Below are 21714 nucleotides of genomic sequence, written 5' to 3'. Positions count from 1 at the left end.
GTTGTTAAAACTCTTACTGGAGCTAATAGTCCAGGGGTCACCTGACCCTTACTCTTAAAGGGACAGTTTTCACCCCAAACCCCAACATATTATATGTACCATACATCACAACAAAGTGCCTGCTTTTTCATATTGCACACTCCCCAGTAAATTGTGATTGGAAATCCACTAGATGCAGATGTGGGTGAAGAAAGCTACAACGTTAAGCCGCACCATTGCACAGCACGTTGGGGCAGCATGTGGTGCCGGCCCACCTTTGAAGCAGTAAGTGCATGAGATGTGAAATAAAAATCCACTGTTTTGCCATTTGCCAAATAAAATACCAACAGAAGGCCTAAAGATGATCGCAAATGTATACTTTACCTGTGACCTCTGCTGTTAAATTGTGTTTTAACACTTGATAGTATTGATAAATGCACAGTAGAGTATCCAGCAATCAAAAGGGAAAGGTGGATTAATGTTTCACATGGAACCTTTTGTTAAAAGTAATTCTGATGAAAGGTCTTGCTGAAAACAGACTATTTTTAAGATGTTGGTTAATGTCTTCTCAGTTCCTCATATTTTCTCTCTCACATTTGCATCGTTCATCACTTTAATTTAAAGCTCCAATTTAATCTGAGTTTGAATTGCATATTCTTGCTTTATATATAAATGTGAATGTTATGTGTTAATTTAGTTATTTGCTCTGTGAAACTGCACCAATAGCAAGTAGCTCTTTATGTGGAAGCCAAGAATGAGAACATAAGAACATAAATAGAAGCAGGAGTATGCCATCTGGCCCCTCAAGCCTGCTCCGCCATTCAATAAGATAGAACCATAGAACATTACAGCACAGCAACAGGCCTTTTGGCCCTTCTTGGCTGTGCCGAACCATTTTTCTGCCTAGTCCCGCTGACCTGCACCTGGACCATATCCCTCCACACCCCTCTCATCCATGTACCTGTCCAAGTTTTTCTTAAATGTTAAAAGTGAGCCTGCATTCACCACTTCATCTGGCAGCTCATTCCACACTCCCACCAATCTCTGTGTGAAGAAGCCCCCCCCTAATATTCCCTTTAACCTTTTCCCCTTCACCCTTAACCCATGTCCTCTATTTTTTTTCTCCCCTAGCCTCAGTGGAAAAAGCCTGCTTGCATTCACTCTATCTATAACCATCATAATTTTATACACCTCTATCAAATCTCCCCTCATTCTTCTACGCTCCAGGGAATAAAGTCCTAACCTATTCAACCTTTCTCTGTAACTCAGTTTCTCAAGTCCCGGCAACATCCTTGTAAACCTTCTGTGCACTCTTTCAACCTTATTAATATCATGGCTGATCTGATAGTGGGTTCAGTTCCACTTACCCGCCCGCTCCCCATAACCCTTAATTCCCTTATTGGCTAAAAACCTATCTATCTGTGACTTAAACACGTTTAATGAGGAAGGCTCTACCGCTTCATTGGACAGAGAATTCCAAAGATTCACTACCCTCTGTGGGAAGAAGTTCCTCCTCAACTCTGTTCTAAATTGACTCCCCCGTATTTTGAGGCTATGCCCCCTAGTTCTTGTTTCCATTGTAAGTGGAAACAATCTCTATGTTTCTACCCTGTCTAGCCCCTTCATTATCTTATATGTCTCTATAAGATCTCCCCGCAACCTTCTAAACTCCAAGGAGTACAGGCCCAGTCTGCTCAATCTCTCCTCATAAGCCAACCCCCTCATCTCCAAATCTCCGGAATCAAATTACAGGGATATCCTAAAGTTTTGCAGGTTATAGCAACATTGTCATGGACAGTTAGTCATTGCTCGACTTCTTATAGTCACAAATTTAAAAATAGTTCTTAACGGATGTCTCTTTCTGTGGGGTTGACCTACAGGGGGAGCTTACTGAAAACTAAACTTACTGAAATCACTAAATGACATGAAATCAGAAAGCTCATTGAGTTAAATGTGCAAGTTTGGTAATTTTGAACTGTCAAAGAACAGTCCAACACTGAAAGAGGCTCTTTAGCCCACCAAGCTCCATGTAGATGGAGTCAATGGATGAGAGGCTGGTTTGCGTGATGGACCAGACTTCGTTCATAACCTTTTGTAGTTTCTTGTGGTATTGGTCAGAGCAGGAGCCATACCAGCTGTGTAGCAACCAGAAAGGATGTTTTCTTTGGTGCATCTGTAAAAGTTGGTGAGAGTTGTAGTGGACATGCTGAATTTCGTTAGCCTCCTGAGAAAGTAGAGGCATTGGTGGGCTTTCTTACCTATAGCGTCGGCATGGAGGGATCAGGACAGGTTGTTGGTGATCTGGACACCTAGAAACTTGAAGCTCTCGACCATTTTTTTGCCTCTACGCAATCCGTATCACTCTATTCCCAACTTATTCATCTATCTGTCAAGATGCCCCTTAAACATTGATATTGTAACTGCTTCCAGCATCTCTTCTGGCAGCGCATTTCAGACACTTACCACCCTCTGTAAAAATAATTGCCTCTCACGTCTCCTTTAACCTTTCCCCCATTTACCTCAAACCCATGTCCTCTAGTAAATGACATTTCTACCCTGGGAACCTGAGTTGAACGAGCAGAAGATCTAAGGCCCATTCCAGAAACCTGAGTTCATAACCTAGGCTGATTCTTCAATGAAAACAATGTGTGCCACACTGGAGGAGGTGCTGCCATTTGGATCAGATATTAAACAAGGGCCCTGTACTCTCACATGGTGCATTCCAAAGATCCCATGACACAATTCAAAGAAGGTCAAGGAAGTTTTCCTAGTGCCCTGACCCAAATTACTCCCAAGACAACATTGCTTGGTCCCTTATCCAATTGCAATTTGCTGAATCTTGCTGTGTACAAATTTTACAAGAGTGGCTGCACTTGAAAAGGACAGTATTGGCTGAGGTTATGTATGCTGTTAGGTAAATACAAGATAATATACTTCTTTCAAAGGGTTTATTTTTCAGCAACTCTTGGTGGCATTCGTTTTATCTAGTACAGGTTGGTAATCTAACCACCAGATACATGACACGTATACACACACACACCACACACACACATGTGCATGCGCACACACACACACGCACAATGGTAATTATTATTTAGAATGTACAGTAAAATGTTTTCTGTGACTTACGCTATGGATTGGTCTGTAGAATGGAAGCAATTCATTCAAGGTGGCAAATGCAGACTAAATGCCAGTCCAAACTTATTATGCAAGCAAAATAGTCCCTGTGGTATAGAAGTCCGCAATAGATTATTGTATCTTCTCTCTAATGGCGTTGTGTGATTTTGTTTTTGATACAGAAATCTGCTGTTGAAGATGTCCATTTTAGGAGTACTATGTTTCCATTGGATAGGAAGAACTGGAAATTCAAAGAATATAGCAGAAATACCAGTAAGTTTAAAAAGTAATGTCAGGAATGGATTAGCCCAAAATATCACTGAGGCTCCTACACAACTTGTTTATAAAAATTGAATATTTTTGAAACACAAACAGAAAATGCTGGAAAATCTCAGCAGGTCTGACAGCATCTGTGGAGAGAGAACAGAGCCAATGTTTTGAGTCTGGATTTGGGTCATCCAGACTTGAAATGTTAGTTCTATTCTCTCTCCACAAATGCTGTCAGACCTGCTGAGATTTTCCAGCATTTGTGGTTTTTGTTTCAGATTCCAGCATCAGCGGTAATTTGCTTTTATCTTGAATATTTTGAGGTTGTCTTCATTGAATATAGGGGCAGCATGGGTGGCACAGTGGTTAGCACTGCTGCCTCATAGTGCCAGTGACCCGGGTTCAATTCCAGCTTCGGATCACTGTCTGTGTGAAGTTTGCACATTCTCCCTATGTCTGCGTGGGTTTCCTCTCGGGTGCTCCGGTTTCCTCCCACAATCCAAAGATGTGCGGGTTACGTTGATTTGGTCATGCTAAATTGACTCTAGTTTCAGGAGGACTAGCTAGGGTAATGGGAATATGTAGGGTTATGGGAATAGGGCCCGGGTGCGATTGTGGTTGGTGCACACTTGGTGGGCCGAATGGGCTACTTCTGCACTGTAGAGATTCTCTGGATTCTACATACTCACTTCAATTCTAAGAATACAGAAGATACTTGTTCTTCTGGTAATTTTATTTAGATATCATACTCAATGGAACCCATCTGGATCTTAAAAAACATCATAAATTTGCCTTTATTTATAGTCATAGAATGGTGCAATTTTTTTAAAAAGCCATGTTGAAATGTGGGTGACATCTTAATTGTTATTGGTCATTTTAACTTTAATTTCAACTCCCCATTTGTCATAAATCAGCTGCTTCATAGAGATGATAGTTATCTGGTTTTCATTATTGCCTCTATTTAAAAAGCTTGGTTTGAATTAATGCTGAGGTAAAACAGAAATGCTGTTATTGAATTGGTGCTTTAATTTCAGGAAAGTAATGCTTTATTAAAGCTCCCTCCTGGAATTTCAGTGAAGACCAGTGTCCAAAACTGTGCTAACTTGTGTTGGCACCAAGGCCACTTGTGTGTCTTTACTGCCTCTTTTGTCTCAGCTGATGTTTTTTTTAGACAGAACACCTTTTGAACAGAATAGCTGGATGACCCATTTTCAATTTGAATAACCTTCTGTGTGATATTGACAGTATCAATCATTGGAATGATTGATTTGTAATCTTTTGCATTTGAGGATAGGATGGTACAGCACTTGTATTGTGAGTTGCATATTATGTAATGTCAAACACTTAATCATCCTTGTTTGCTTTTTCCTTCAGTGCTGGGAGACTTTCGTAGGACAAGAATTATACCGCTTGAAGGTGATAGATTTTATATTCATCATACTGGATACAGTTTTTGGGGAATATGTCTGGAGGTGAGTTTCATGCAATGAGAAGTTTATTTTATTGACTTATTTATGTTGTTTTAACAGTCTGAAGGCCGCACTGGTTTTTAACCAATTCTGATACCAAGCAGATAGGGCGAGATTCTCCGGTGTCCCGTCCCGTCCCCCCGGCACTTATTTCCCACTGACGGGAGATGGCACCTTGTTTGCTAGCGGCGGGATTCTCTGGTCCCACCGCTGTCAATGGGAATTCCCATTGACGTCACCCCATGCCAGCAAGACCAGGGAATCCTGCCAGCGTGAACGGCCGGAGAATTCTGGCCATAGTCTTTGCACTGAGAGGCGTGCAGAACTGGCTTGGGGCAATACACCTTACTGACTTTTGCTTTCTTTCATCAAGTCGGACCTTTCCTTTGGTATAATTAGGTGATACTGACAGTGTGAAGAACCTGAAATGATCATCACTAACTCGGGTTCCTTTTGGTCATGGTATAGGCTCACTTGTGAGAATGTTGCTGTCTCATGTTTTCCCAGATGTTGCACCCAATTTAACCGAACATTGAAAACAAACAGATTAATTTCATACAGAAAAATTTGTGTGTGTATCCTTTCCTCCATTCCAAGTTCTTCCCTGTGAGTCACAGTCAGCTGCATCTAATTGAATAATGTGTCTATTCTACACAAAAGAAAAATGCTTGCAGATGCTGGAAATCCAAACTGAAAACAGAAAATGCTGGGAATACTCAGCATGCCTGGCAATTTGAGGAGTAAAAACAGGATTCGCATTTCAAAACTCTTCGGATAGAAGGTCACAGGCCTGAAATGTTGAATGGAATTTTATGGTCCCATGGTGATGAGGGCGGGACTGTAACTGTGGTGAGCTGTTCAAAACTCCATTGAATCCAATGGGAATGAGAGAGAGGGGCTTATAATTCCACCCATTAACTCCATTTCTCTCTCCACGGAATGCTGCTAGTGTGTCCAGCCTGTTAGAGAAAAAGCTGGAAAATCTCAGCAGGTCTGGCAACATCTGTAAGGAGAGAAAAGAGCTGATGTTTCGAGTCCAGATGACCGTTTGGCAAAGCTTTGTCAAAGGGTAATCTGGACTCAACGTCAGCTCTTTTCTCTCCTTACAGATGTTGCCAGACCTGCTGAGATTTTCCAGCTTTTTCTCTTTTGGTTTCAGATTCCAGCATCCGCAGTAATTTGCTTTTATCCAGTGTCCAGCCTGTTCCTGTTTTGGCTTTTAAGCATTGTAGAAGATTGTTCTAAGGGGGAATTGCTATCCAGTTTTATCTCTCTCTCTCCTTTCGCTCCCAGGGAGTGGGAAATGGAGTTGCTATGGACCTGGCTCAGTGCTCCCTCAGAGTCAGGACACTGAGCTCAGTGGAGTGAAGATCTACCCTTATTTCCACTATATATTTCCTCATTTCCACTGCTTTGTTTGTGCTGCAAAGCACTATGTGTCCTTTTTTTAAAAAAAAATGCATTAAACTTCAAGATTGTGCACTGCAGGAAGGATTGCAAGACAGTTGCATAATGAGTGTGGTTGGCTGTTAGCCACCTTTCTGTTTACTGGGAGAAACTTGGCAAAAGTTCCTGAGCAATCCTTGCAGTTCGAGTCTGAATAGCCAGCAGTCAGCATTCTGTTTGCCCTCCTCCATTGATCTGATCCTTTTGTGTATAAGAGAAAGCAGTCCAGTACAGTTGGAGTATAATCTACAATATTATTTTAATGATCGTTTCTCCTTCCTCCACTATCCAGAGTAATTTGCATTAAACTGCTGAAAAGGAAAAGAAAGCCTGAGTTTGACATTGCCAGAAACGTGTTGGATTTGATCTTTGGACAGACTATCACATGGTAATCGCATATTTGATCATGCTACGTTTGATGTTTGAAGCAAACAGCATATACTGAAAAGCTTCACCAGTGGTTTCATGGTAACTGGAGCAGCTGGTGTGGTGGTGAACTCCACATTATTGGGACAAACTCGAGCTTGGGTCAGTCTCTGATAAGCCAGTTGATCTTGCCAGCACAATAGCGCTGCTGTACTGGCTGAAGCCGACTGTAGTGTCCTTTTCATTGCCCAGAAAACCTGGTCTCTAGCTTGGCACCAGGTTAGGTTTGACTGTGATGCTCCCCACATGCAATAACCCTCTGACACTCACTGGCTAGGTTCACAAAGGAATGAATGGGTACTCGGGCAACATATTAATCAGCCGCTAGTCCTGAGCAACAGTAACCGTGAAGCATCTATCCTTGAGAAGAGAGAGAGGAAAAAAGACAACAGTATTATAATGACTTCCTTTTAATCCAGTTCTGTTTATTTTGTAGGTTGGGCCTTCTATTTGCGCCACTGCTGCCTGCAATTCAAATAATCAAATTTTTTGTTGTCTTCTATATTAAAAAGGTAATTTTCACATTTCATAACGGCTAAAGATTATAGAATGCACAGGAGATAGATTAGTTGTTCAGTTTCAACTGAACTCAGTTTTAAGTTTATTTTGACTCCACTCTGCTATTAGTTGATTTATGATGATCGTGTTTGCCCTTCATAGTCAGAATAGGCATCATCCTTGGCAACTTTTGTACATATTTTGGCAATGTGCAATATCTTCTAACAGGTTGCTTCAGAACCAAAACTTGCCCAGTTGTTACAAAATGTTCAGTGACTTGTGCAATCAGTGAATGTTGATCTGTGCAGTACACTATACCGGAGATATGTTAACCAAGTTATCGGGTCTCTTTCAGCTAAGCTTGATGAAGAACTGTCAGCCTCCACATAATTTCTGGCGAGCATCTCATATGATGACAATCTTTATTAGTCTTTTGTGTTTCCCATCATTCCTTGGAGCCACTGTTGCTTATTCCTACACTATATGGTAGTAAGTATACGCATGGTTAATTTTGTAGCCAAATATACTCTGAGACATACGCTCTTCACCTTTTTCCATCGGGAAAAAGATACAAAAGTCTGAGATCAAGTACCAGTCGACTCAAAAACAACTTCTTCCCTGCTGCCATCGGACTTTTGAATGGACATACCATATCATAGAAGCCCTACAGTGCAGAAGGAGGCCATTCGGTCCATCGAGCTTGTACCGACTCTCCTGCAAAGCATCTCACTTACCCCAATCCCCTGCCATATCCCAGTAATCCCACACATTTACCCCTCTAATCCCCTTAATCTACATATCTTGGGACACTAAGGCGCAATGCAGCATGGCCAATCCACCTAACCTGGACAGCTTTGGACTGTGGGAGGAAACCGGAGCACTTGGAGGAAACCCACGTGGCACAGTGAGAACTTGCAAACTCCACACAGACAGTGACCCAATGCTGGAATCAAACCCGGATCCTGGCTCTGTGAGACAGCAGTGTTAACCACTGTGCCACCGTACCGATGACTGATCTTTCTCTACACCCTAGCTATGACTGTAACACTCTTTTCTGTACCCTCTCCTTTCTTTCTCCCCTATGGACTCTATGAACGGTATGCTTTGTCTGTACAGTGCGCAAAAAAAAATACTTTCACTGCAACTCAATACATGTGACAGTAATAAATCAAATCAAAATTTGTGGGTGCAAGTTATGATTCAGCAGAATAAAGTGGATTCATTTTTTGTTCTTGCACAATTCATCGGAATAAATTCAGGAACTAAATTTTTAGTGGAGCCATTAAGATGCTGTTGCAATCAATACCACAATGTGTCCAAACCTGCTTTGGCTGAATTTTACACTTCTAAATTAAATAATTGTATGGGCTGTCTGATAAGTTGCAGGATGTCCTATTTTCCGTGGTGAATTACAGGATGGTTAAAGGTGCCAGGGTTGGAGATGTCCGAATCCATGGTCTGCTGATTTAGTGTTCTGGCTTCAGAACAGTAGGGCAAAGGTTGGTTATTGCGGTGCAAAACACTTGCAGTTGCTGCATTCGCCCTGTGTATATAGTTAGATATTAACCCAGAGGTCGTTGATATTTTTGGCCTATTGATTACCAGTGTAAAATTAACACTTGTCAGGCCATTTATTCGCTGAACTTACCTATCAGATATTACAGACAATGAACCTTTGGAGGAAGTCCCTGTCATATTTCTTTTCTGATCAATTCTTATGTAATATGAGACAACATTAACCCCATTTTCAATTAATGATTATTGTAGGGGAGCATGATGGCACAATGGTTAGCACTGCTGCCTCACAGTGCCAGGGACCTGGGTTCAATTCCTGGCTTGAGTCACTGTCTATGCAGAGTCTGCACATCCTCCCCTTAGTGCACAAAAATCATACAGGGGGTGTATGATTTTTGTGCACTAAGCAAATAACTCGGAGATGGACAAGTGGTTTAAGCATAACCCGATAATACTAATAATCTTTCCCCTTCAAACACAATTCCTATCTGCTCCCGGGTGCTCTGGTTTCCTCCCACAGTCCGAAAGACGTGCTGGTTAGGTGCATTGGCCCTGCTAAATTCTCCTTCAGTGTACCTGAACAGGCTCCAGAGTGTGGCAACTAGGGGATTTTCACAGTAACTTCATTGCAGTGTTAATGTAAGCCTAGTTGTCACACTAATAAATACAAAAAAATTGTTCAAGTTGAGTTGGACGATAATAATGCAACTGTTATGTGATTTAAAATGATGTATAATGACTGCCAAATACCCACTTTCCATATTCCACTGCAATTTACTTAACAACAGTGAATATTAACAAAACAAAATTTTTGTTTGCCTGATTTTTTTTTTAATCAGCATAAAGCCATCATTAACTTGTGGGCCCTTCCGAACACTGGACTCTATGTATGAATCTGCATTGCTGTGGGTCCATCAACTGGATGAAAATGGTTCTAAATTTTTTAAGCTTTCATGGATCTTAGTGAGAAATCCTTTCATCTTTCTCTTGGCATCAAGCATCCTACTGTAAGTTTAATTATTTTAACAACGTCTCTGGTTTCTATATTCTACAGTAGCTATAAAAACTGCTGATAAAGTTTACAGGTGTTGAATAGAACTGGTGATGAACTGTCTCTGTTGTTTCAAGTGATATTAGCAATATCTTTAAATTTTGATGTTTATTTTTACAATGTTGGAAACAACTTTAAGGGCAGTACAAAGTGTTAATTATTGATATTTACCAGGCACCTTGAATTGTCTTTCAATGTGCTAGATGTATTTAAGGTTGAAATTGCTAGACCCAGCTTAAGACTGGAAAACATTCGGCTGGAATGTTACCACTGTTTTTCCATCCGCGGCAGTGAATGAAAATTTGGCTGAGCGCCAAGTTCTCTGACCTCGCAGCAGGAGCGTGGCATGAACGGCCAGTATGATCGCATCGCTCTTCTTCTTTGGGTTTACTGTACAGCACAAAATCTCTGATTTGTGGTGGTGGCAGTGTAATGATATTATCATTGGACTAGTAATCCAGAGACCCAGGGTAATGCTATGGGGCCACGAGTTCGAATCCCACCACGACAGATGGTGAAATCTGAAGTCAATAAAAAAACAGAAGTAAAAGTCTAATGATGGACATGAGACCATTGTTGATTATCATAAAAACCCATCCAGTTCACTAAATGTCCTTTAGGGAAGGAAATCGGCCATCCTTACCTGGTCTACATGTGACTCCAAAGCCACAATAATGTGGTCGGCTCATAAATGCCCTCTGGAATGGTCTAGCAAACCACTCAGTTCAGGGCATTTAGGGATGAGCAATAAATAACGTTCATGTCCCATGAATGAATCTTTTTAAAATTGCAATAATGCCAACCTCACCAATCATAAATCGAGGCAGTTTGTATTTAAACCACGAGTTGCTACTTTTTCAAATAAAACACCAACTTTCAATCTATATTTGATTTCTGACCTTTGTTCCTGATTGTTGTTTAACCTCTTGGCAGGTTTTACTAAATTCCCCCTTTTACAAGTTACTCCGGTTACAACTACAATGATCGGGCTAATAACTAGACAGTGGTGATATTTAATTTTACCCATTTCCTTTGGTTTTGTAGTTCAGTTCTACTGACCACTGACTGGTGAAATCCAGGAAGTCTGGGAAACATTTGGAGCCAAAGTTAAACACCAAAACCCATGTTAATATTGCTGTTTTTGAGCAATTAACATATTGAAAGTGGCACATAGCCTAACATACTATAGTTAAGTTGACGGGTTGGAGCTGGTTTCCTGGCACACTCGAACTTACTTGTATTTCACCAGCGCTCGAACCTATACATTTCACCCACATTAAAATTCCCCAGAAAGTCTCTAGGATGGGGGCCATAGACACATTGTTGAATGTGATATTTAACAACTTCTTCACTCGGTGGGTTGTGAGGCTGTGGAGTTCAGTTGCAGGGTTCATGGCTAATGTAAAAACTGCCAGCTTTCAAGTATAGATTGGATAACTGGATGAAGGAGAAGGAGGTGACGGGTATGGGAACAGGGTGGATACTAAGATTTAGGCTATTTTTTGTGTGCAGGGACGGCTGACTGGCTTACTTAGGTGCTGTAACATCTGAGGGTTGCAAGAGAAAAATTAATAGTTAGGAAAGTTAGTGAATCGTTGATTTGTCCACAGGCAAAAAGAACATGCCATAGTAACAGCAGATCTCATTAATATTCTTTGAAAGCAAACTCTATGTAAAGATTAGTATCGCATCTTCCTGTGGTGTTCTTGTTAAAGCTGGGTATGGATAAATTGAGCATTTCAGGGGGTGTATGATTTTTGTGCACTAAGCAAATAACTCGGAGATGGACAAGTGGTTTAAGCATAACCCGATAATACTAATAATCTTTCCCCTTCAAACACAATTCCTATCTGCTCATTGAATATTTTATAAAATCCAGAAAACCAACACCACACTGCAGTGTTCAGAACTGCTCAATACAGCACAGCTGAACAGTCTGGTCATTTAAATGTGATATAAGGGCAGCACGGTGGTACAATAGTTAGCACTGCTGCCTCATAGCACCAGGGACCCGGTTCAATTCCCGGCTTGGTTCACTGCCTGTGCGGAGTTTGCACATTCTCCCCGTGTATGCGTGGGTTTCCTCCGAATGCTCCGGTTTCCCCCCCACAGTCTGAAAGACGTGCCGGTTAGGTGCATTGGCCATGCTAAATTCTCCCTCAGTGCACCCGAACAGGTGCCGGAGTGTGGCGACCAGGGGATTTTCACAGTAACTTAATTGCGGTGATAATGTAAGCCTACTTGTGACTAATAAGTACACTTTAATTTGCCCTTGTTAAGCTGTAAATTGTCTAGAGTATTAGTTTAATCAATTTGATAAACTAATCAAATTAGTTTATTTGATGAAGTGTTATGTGAACGAATTCTTCGGTTTATAACTTTTTGTAAAGATGAGAAATTGGCATTTATTTTTATTGTGCTGTTTATTATCAGTAAAGTGAGAGTCACTGCCATAATTTTAGATGTGGAATTTGGGCAGAGTCAACACCATGATAAATTTGTACTGAAATGAAAAGATTGTTGTGATTTCTGATTATTGCACCAGTGAAAAAAATTAAAGACCGTATATTCAGCGTAATGTGTTGCATGGATTAGAATCCAGTGTCATGATTTCCAGGTTTTGTGGTTAAAGGTCAACATTGGTATTCTATACTTTTCTTTCAGGATAGTGATTTATTTCCACTGGCAAGTTGTTGACGGTCAAAGGAAGGTGATTAAATTATTAACCGAACAAATCGCTAATGTAAGTATCCGAATTTTTGTACCTTTAATTGTTTTATTTACTTTATACATGTGGACAATCCCCCTTTTCACTAAAGTGATTGCTTATTTGGCATACCAAATGCTAATACATGTAACACGAATAAATCAAAAATGAGTAAAAAGCACAATGCTAAAAATGACTGTCAATGAACATTGCGGAGCTCGTATCAAATTCCTGTATAAATCATTTACATGGAACTGTTAACATTGTTCGTTCAATCTGCGGGATTTTCCGGCCCCTCTCTCTGGCTGTCCTGCCGAAGTCAATGAAGATCTAAATGGATCCCCGCACCAACCAATGGGATACCCACCGAGGCGGGCCAGAAAGTCTCGGCAATAAGATCTGCAATATTGGTAGAGAAACAACCTTGATAAGAACACCATAAGATATAGGAGCAGAATGAGGCCATTCGGCCCATTGAGTCTGCTCTGCCATTCAATTATGGCTGGTATGATTCTCGTCCCCTTATTGATCAAGAACCTATCTATCTCTGTCTTAAAGACACTCAATAACCTGGCCTCCACAACCCTCTGTGGCAATGAGTTCCACAGATTCACCACCCTCTGGCTGAAAAAATCCTCCTCATCTCATTTTTAAAGGAGCGTCCCTTCACTCTGAGGTTGTGCCCTCGAGTTCTAGTCTCTCCCACTAGTGGGAACATCCTCTCCACGTCCACTCTATCTAGGCCTCTCCGTATTCTGTAAGTTTCAATTAGATCCCCCCCTCATCCTTCTAAACTTCATCAAGTATAGACCCAGACTCCTCAACCGCTCCCCGTGTGACAAACCCTTCATTCCTGGGATCATTCTTGTGAACCTCCTCTGGACCCCCTCAAAGGCCAGCACATCCTTCCTGAGGTATGGGGCCCAAAACTGCTCACATATTCCAAATGGGGTCTGACCAGAGCCTTATACAGGCTCAGCAGTACAACCATGCTCTTGTATTCTAGCCCTCTAGAAATGAATGCTAACATTGAATTTGCCTTCCTAATTGCCAACTGAACCTGCATGTTAACCTTAAGAGAGTCCTGAACCAGGACTCCCAAGTCCCTTTGTGCTTCAGATTTCTGAAGTCTTTCCCCATTTAGAAAATAGTCTACGCCTCTATTCTTCCTACTAAAGTGCCAATTAAATCTCCCCTCATTCTTCTAAACTCCATCGAGTATAGACCCAGACTCCTCAACCGCTCCTCGTATGACAAACCCTTCATTCTTGGGATCATTCTTGTGAACCTCCTCTGGACCTCCTCCAAGGCCAACACATCCTTCCTTAGGTATGAGGCCCAAAACTGCCAATTGGTACCTAACCTCACACTTGCCCACGTTAAACTTTCATCACTATATTGTTGGTGTCATGTTTAGTTTCTTTTCCATTAACATTTTGAATTTAGCATGTGGAAATACTGCAAAATGGAACACTCATGGTTTTATGACGTGAATGTATAGTCCATCTTAAGGAGATAATTTGATAAGCTCTTCAGTCCTGTGTAGTTCTTTAAAAGAGCTATTTATATGGTTCTGCTCCCCCAATATTTCCTCAAAGCCCTGATTATTCATCTCTTCACAAGTATATATCCAATTCTCTGCTGAAAATTACAATTGAATCTGTTTCCATCAAAAGTTAATTTATTAATGTTACAAGTAAGGCTTACATTAACACTGCAATGAAGTGACTGTGAAATTCCCCTAGTCTCCACACTCCGGCACCTGTTCGGGTCAATGCACCCAACCAGCACATCTTTCAGACTGTGGGAGGAAACCGTAGCACCCGGAGGAAACCCACACAGACATGAGGAGAATGTGCAGTCTCCGTGCAGACTCCATACAGACAGTGACCCAGGCCGGGAATCGAACCCAGGCCCCTGGAGCTGTTATTCAGCAGTGCTTACCACTGTGCCACCGTGCTGCCCATAAACAACATGGCTGATATTTTTCTCATCCCCATTCTCCTGCCTGTTCCCCTGATCCCCTTATTAATCAAGAACCTATCTATCTCTGTCTTAAAGACACTCAATGACCTGGCCTCCACAGCCTACTGCAACTAAGAGTTCCTCAGATTCGCTACTCTCTGGCTGAAGAAATTCCTCCTCATCTCTGTTTTAAAGGATCGTCCCTTTAGCCTGAGGTTGTACCCTCTGGTTCTCGTTTTTTCTACTAGTGGAAACATCCTCTCCACATCCACTCTATCCAGGCCTCGCAGTATCCTGTAAGTTTCAATAAGATCCCCCCTCATCCTTCTAAACTCCACCGAGTACAGACCCAGAGTCCTTAACCGTTCCTCATACGATAAGCTCTTCATTCCAGGGATCATTCTTGTGAAGCTCCTCTGGACCCTTTCCAAGGTCAGCACATCCTTCCTTAGATACGGGGCCCAAAACTGCTCACCATACTCCAAATGGGGTCTGACCAGAGCCTTAATACAGCCTCAGAAGTACATCCCCGCTCTTGTATTCTAGCCCTCTCCACATGAATGCTAACATTGGATTTGCATTCCTAACTGCCGACTGAGCCTGCATGTTAACCTTAAGAGAATTATGACCAATGACTCCCAAGTCCCTTTGTGTTTCTGATTTCCTAAGCATTTTCCCATTTAGAAAATAGTCTATGCCTCCATTCCTCCTTCCAAAGTGTATAACCTCACACTTTTCCACATTGTATTCCATCTGCCACTTCTTTGCCCACTCTCCTAACCTGTCCAAGTCCTGCTTCCTCAGTACTACCTGTCCCTCTGCATATCTTTGTATCATCTGCAAACTTAGCAACAGTGCCTTCAGTTCCTTCTTCCAAATCGTTAATGTATATTGTGAAAAGTTGTGGTCCCAGCACCGACCCCCTGAGGCACACCACTAGTCACCGGCTGTCATCCAGAAAAAGACCCCTTTATCCCCACTCTCTGCCTTCTGCCAGTCAACCAATCCTCTATGCATGCCAGGATCTTACCAGTTTATTAAGTACCCCTCTGGTTCTTTATCCAACTATCTTAACACTCATCTGTTAATGGAAATAGTTATTGATTCTATTAAAACCCTTATGAATTATAATTCCCCAAGTTAATTTATAATTTCAATTGAAAGCTTTTTATGTTCTTTTTAATGCATTGAGTATGCTGGTCAGAATTTGTAAATAGTTTTGGATTTGAATTGCCGCTGAATCGTTGTATTAAAAAATCAGATTGCCTCATACTTAGCTCACAAATTAAATCACTGATAAAATAAAGTTTATTCATTAGTCACAAGTAGGCTTACATTCACATCGCAATGAAGTTACTGTGAAAGTCCCGTGGTCGCCACACTCCGGTGCCTGTACACTGAGGGAGAATTTAGCATGACCAATTCACCTAACCGGCACATCTTTGGACTGTGGGGGGAAACCAGAGCACCCGGAGGAAACCCACGCAGACACGGGGAGAACGTGCTAACTCCAAGCAGAGACAGTGACCCAAACCGAGAATCGAACCCAGGTCACTGGCGCTGTGAGGCAGCAGTGCTAACCACTGTGCCGCTTCCGTGACTGGTAACAGTCAGAGCTAAACAGAGAGATTTCAGCACAAATTTGGAAGGTTCTAGATTTGACCCGGAGCTCCAGCTGGGTAAAACAAGCTCTTTTGCACTGGTGGAAGATAATTCAAAAATTAATCTGTTTGTAACATTCCATGTCAGCACATAATATACAGATGTTTTTTGGTACAGGAGGGAAAGGACAAGAAGTTCCTTATTGTTAAACTCCAAAACTCCAACAGAAAGAAATTTAATTCTCCAAAGAGGAAGCTCACGCAATTGGAAGATGAGGTAACTAGATTTGTTTTCTAGATGTGTTGCAATATTAGGGATAGCTTTGTGGACTTTGATCATCATGCTATGTGCATACCCTCCTGGATGTCCCGGTACGCCGTTTCCGACGTTGCAGAATGAACTATCTGTGGAGGTGCTGATGCATGAGTACATACAATGGGGTTAATTTCCCACTTTTGCGGCCACCTCAGGGAGGGCATTCCTTGTGCTTTATATAACCTATACAAGCTTTGTTCCATTAAAATCTAAACGGATGCTACAAAGGATCCGTATATCCAGCAGGAGTGACTTTTACCCCATCAGAATTGAATCCTTGTCCCAGAGATAAAGGGAAATGATGGCGTGCTGCACCGCAAAGTTCTCCATAATAACTTGTATTTTACTAGTTTTAAAAAAATGTAAGTTTGGTGCCAAGATAGTAGAGTTACTCTGACAGATTAATGAGCTTGGTTAAGAAGTTTACTGTCTTTTCTAAATATTTTGCAATTCAGTTCTGTAAACGTTTCTGACCTGTGTTATTGGAATAGGTTTTCCGTGACAATTAATGGAAGGGAAGGAGCAATAAATTGTGCCGTTGGGAAGACTGGGAAACCAGCAATGCCAAATGAGGTGAATGAAGCAGCTGATGTAATTGGACTCTGCTTGGAATTGTATCTTTTTTGTTGTTGGGTTGTTTGGCTGTCTGCACTTTGAAGTCAGGAAAGGCGCAAGCACATAAAACAGGACTGGAATCACCGCTGCAACAAACAGCATGGTGTCATATCAATCTCGCCACAGCACCACCAATATGACTAACTGAACCTGCCATTGAATTCTCCGTGTAAGTTGACTTCCAAGGTTGACTCGAATGTTTCCTTGGTTGGAAATTATGAGTCTGAGAACCAATCTGCTGCAAGCCCGTTCAGAATTTCCGACTTTCAATCATGTTACTAATTACATGGGGTTTTTTTTAAAAAAAAACAGTGGTTGTCAAGTGGTCTTGCCGACAGGAATTCAAACCTGATTGAATTTCCCTCCGAATGCACTGTTGGTGCTGGAGGGGTCGGGAGCTTCCGATGTTCCATCTTGTGGTGGAAATGTGCAGCAGCAGGCGCTACTGCATGAGCAAATATAAAGTGCAAAACAACGGCGTAACAAATGATGGGTAAACCTTACTAATTGTGACTTTCATATTTATAATGTGGATTGCAATTCACATCACATTATCCATAAAACAGTGCCCTCAAGCCCAAATCAAGCTCTTTTAAAGAGGTAACCTTATTATGTAGCATGGTGACCTTCTGCCAGGGTAACTTCTGCCAATATAACTTTGCTGCATTTGTAGCTACAGATGCAAATATCCGGTGATTAAGAACAAAGTGCTGGTGGTGTTGCACTGACAGACTTTTTCTGATTTTTAGTTTACAGTAAACTGGGTAAATTTGTTGCTTATGTTTTGTCCCTCAGAGTTCAGAACTAAGCGACTGACCACTTTAGCATGAATAAAGCCCGACCTTGCGATGTGTGGAGACCAGAAAAACTAATCTGGGAAATACCTCCACAGCAATCTGTGAATTTTGTTAACTTGTGCTGTCGACAGCCATGTGCCAGGAGGTCAGACCTTTCTTTGTGTTCACTGAAAGTTTTGTATGATTTGGAATGCTAACTTTTCAAATTGTTGTCACCCAGAGATATAACACAGAGTTTGGGAACAAACTGATACTTCAACTTCTTCCTTTGTCAAGTACTGATCTACTCACCTAAATTTAACAATTGACTCTTCGTCTGAGCCAGGGAGTGTAAACTTTGACTTTTAAAGGCATTAGGAACTACTCAGTGTTGGAAATACTGCACAATAACACACTTCAAAAATGGATTCTGTGCTGCACTACTCTTTTGATGTGTATTTTTGAGTGTATCGCATATGCCTCTGATGTCCCCCTCCATCCGTGTCCCCCCTCCTATTTTTCAGGTAGTTGCTGCCCCTCAGTGACATAACCGAAAACAGAGTTAGTTTTTCTGCATGCTAATGACACCCAGTTCTACCTCACTGCCACCTCTCTCATCCCCTTCACGGTCTCTGTGCCTGCCTGACATCCATACTAGATCAGTTGAACTTTTCTCTGTCCATATATTGGGAAGACAGAATCCATTGTCTTGAGTCCCCGTCACAAACTTTGTTCCCTAGCCACTGACTCTGTCCCTTTCCCTGGCAACTATCTGCAGTTGAACCAGATCATTTGCAGCTTTGGTGTCCTTTGACACTGCGATGGACTCTCCCCCCACATATCCACGGCACCACTAATTTTGGTAACCTCCACCTCTATGACATTTGTCCAATTCTTCCCTTGCCTCAGCTTATCTGCCTCTGAACCCTTACCCATTCCTTTGTTATCTCTAGCCTTGACTAAATCTCCACTTGCCCATTTCTCCATGCTGATACACATACACTTGACACCCAAATTTTACCTCAGCTTTAAAATTCTCATCCTTAATTTCAAACCCCTCCTATCTCTGTGACCTCCTCAAAGCCCTCAGTTATCTGCACTCATCTAATTCTGGCTTCTTGAGCATCCCTGATTTAAATTTCTTCACAATCGGTGGCTGTGAATTTAGTTACCAGAGAATTGTCTTCCTAAACCTTTCTGCCTTATCACCACCACCTTCAAGATCCACCCCAAAACCTACCTCTTCAACCAAGCTTATGGTAATCTGTTCCGATATCTCCCTAGGTGGCACCTTGGGATGTTTTATGTTAAAAGCACTATGTAAATGCAGTTGTTATACAATGGATACCAATGCAGTATATTCTTATCAATAAAGAGGGTCTTGTATATAAGTATCATAATTTTAATTTTGTTGAATGTGTTTGGTGCCAGAAGTGAGAGATGTCCATTGCCTACCTGTAAATGGGAAGTGACATTAATCTAAAATGAGAATCCCCATTTACACCAGATTCTTATGAACCTTAGCAAGGGACTGTTCTGAACCATGTGGTCAGTGGTCACATTTTTAAGAGAATGTAGAATTTTCTGTAATTATACTTGTTTTACTATGTTTATATTTATATAAAGGGTGAAATAAAATTATTTCCACTGTAGCAATTGCCATTTAGTTAGAACAGACTGAAATGTTTTGTAATAAAACCAAAATAAGGCTCAACACTGGCCAAGTGAATGATGATTTTGTTTTTAAACATCATGTTACAATGTTCTCCTGTCAACAAACACTGTGGCATGCCATTGAATTCAACTTGTATCCATCTGCATGACTAAAATTAACTATTAAAATGTCCTGAAACTTAAAAATGTGCATTGGTGTTGTCTATGAAATATTGGGATCCAGTGTATCACTGAAATTGAGAACTTGTGGCAGCAAATCTTGTACAGTACCCTCCGAGTATGTGCATTTGCTTTTTCCGTCCAAACCTCAAGCATGTGCGCTGCTCTATGTTTCAGGACGGTACGTGAGGGGAATGATCAAAAGTTTAATTATTCCATTTGTTTATGTAGACTTCAAACCAGGAAGGAGACAAACATGAGCAATATATTAGCAATATAATGACCTGTAACTTTCAAGCTCCGGCTGATTTAAGTGGGGAGCACCCCAAAATGTTCTGGGGAATCCGCCCCCCCCCCCCCCCCGCCCCGCCCAGGACGTCCGCAGGTTAGGATTACTGGCCTGGAAGTTCAAATTCTGGTTGGACAATTGCCCTGGACAATTGTCTGGAAAAAGAAATCGCAGACTTTGGAGGTTCCAATGAACCCAAGGCTGCCACTTTCATTCCTGAAAAGTGCCCAGTCATAGAATCCCTACAGTGCAGGAGGAGGCTCTTTGGCCCAACGAGCCTCCACCAACACCAGTCCCACTCAGGCCCTATCCCCATATCCCCATGTATTTACCCTGATAATCCACGTATTTACCTTGATAATCCCCCTGACAGGGTGAATTTAACATGGCCAATCCACCTAACCAGCACATCTTTGGAGTGTGGGAGGAAACCGGAGCACCCGGAGGAAACAGGTGGCATGGTGGCACAGTGGTTAGCACTGCTGCCTCACAGTGCCAGGGATCCAGGTCATTGTCTGTGTGGGATTTGCACATTCTCCCCGTGTCTGCGTGGGTTTCCTCTGGTGCTCCAGTTTCCTCCCACACTCCAAAGTGCTGGTTAGCTTGATTGGCCATTCTAAATTGCGACTAAACGCTGCGACAACGGATGAATGAACACCGCTCGACAATCACCAGGCAAGACTGTTCTCTTCCTGTTGGGGAGCACTTCAGCGATCACGGGCATTCGGCCTCTGATATTCGGGTAAGCGTTCTCCAAGGCGGACTTCGCGACACACGACGGCGCAGAGTTGCTGAGCAGAAACTGATAGCCAAGTTCCGCACACACGAGGACGGCCTCAACTGGGATATTGGGTTCATGTCACACTATTTGTAACTCCCACAGAGTTTCACTGGCTGTCTTGTCTGGAGACAATACACATCTTTTTAGCCTGTCTTGATGCTCTCTCCACTCACGTTGTTTTGTTTCTTAAAGACTTGATTAGTTGTAAGTATTCGCATTCCAACCATTATTCATGTAAATTGAGTTTGTGTCTTTATATGCTCTGTTTGTGAACAGAATTCCCACTCACCTGAAGAAGGGGCTTGGAGCTCCGAAAGCTTGTGTGGCTTTTGCTACCAAATAAACCTGTTGGACTTTAACCTGGTGTTGTTAAACTTCTTACTGCATTCTAAATTGACCATAGTGTCGGGGGATTAGCGGGGTAAATGTGAGGGGTTGCGGGAATAGGGTCTGGGTGGGATTGTGGCCGGTACAGACTCGATGCACTGAATGGCTTCTTTCTGTACTGTAGGGATTCTATGAAACCCACGCAGACACGGGGAGAACGTGCAAACTCCACACAGACAGTTGCCCGAGACCGGAATCGAACACAGGTCCCTGGCGCCGTAAGGCAGCAGTGCTAACCACTGTGCCACCCAGTGTACCTTAGAATACCTGGACGGTTGTGTCACAAACATTTGAGCAATAGATTAACAACACAAGGTATTTTCCGTGAACAAGATGTCGCCATCAAGCCAAAAAGACATTCTGCCTATCTCTCAAATGAGTAATGTAATGTATGAATTTCAGTGCAGTGTGATGTCAGGTATGTGGACCATATATCCCAATGACTGGTGGATCATATCATATAACATGTCCCTTCAGCTGTTCCCAACAGACACTGATCACACCTAACCAGCCTGTGTTTACAAAACTCAAAACATAGGGTGGGATTTTATGAGAAAAATTTTAAGGGTGGGATTTTACGGCTTCGCTCATGCCGAAAGCATAAAATCCTGCCCACGGCCAACAGACTATTCCATGGTCTGTTCCTCACCCGTGTCGATTCCAGTGGCGGGCAGGA

The 21714-nt window shown here is 42.1% G+C and overlaps 1 protein-coding gene across 2 annotated transcripts in view; it reads left to right on the top strand.

The window, feature by feature from the left end:
* Positions 1-19603, top strand: part of tmc6b (transmembrane channel-like 6b) — a 105615-nt gene extending 86012 nt beyond the window's left edge. For both annotated transcript variants that reach the window (XM_078225637.1, XM_078225638.1), the window contains 9 exons: positions 3279-3369; positions 4738-4835; positions 6571-6666; positions 7141-7216; positions 7558-7691; positions 9557-9724; positions 12433-12511; positions 16220-16318; positions 16849-19603. In XM_078225637.1, the coding sequence (XP_078081763.1) occupies positions 3279-3369; positions 4738-4835; positions 6571-6666; positions 7141-7216; positions 7558-7691; positions 9557-9724; positions 12433-12511; positions 16220-16318; positions 16849-16866 (859 nt within the window). In that variant the 3' untranslated portion in view covers positions 16867-19603. The remainder of the gene's footprint in view (positions 1-3278; positions 3370-4737; positions 4836-6570; positions 6667-7140; positions 7217-7557; positions 7692-9556; positions 9725-12432; positions 12512-16219; positions 16319-16848) is intronic.
* The last annotated feature ends 2111 nt before the right edge of the window (positions 19604-21714 follow it).

This window comes from Mustelus asterias, chromosome 12 (genome assembly GCF_964213995.1).
Source record: "Mustelus asterias chromosome 12, sMusAst1.hap1.1, whole genome shotgun sequence".
Classification (NCBI taxonomy): Eukaryota; Metazoa; Chordata; class Chondrichthyes; order Carcharhiniformes; family Triakidae; genus Mustelus; species Mustelus asterias.
The sequence above is the reverse complement of the archived record's forward strand: the minus strand, read 5'-3'. Positions and strand labels throughout refer to the sequence as shown.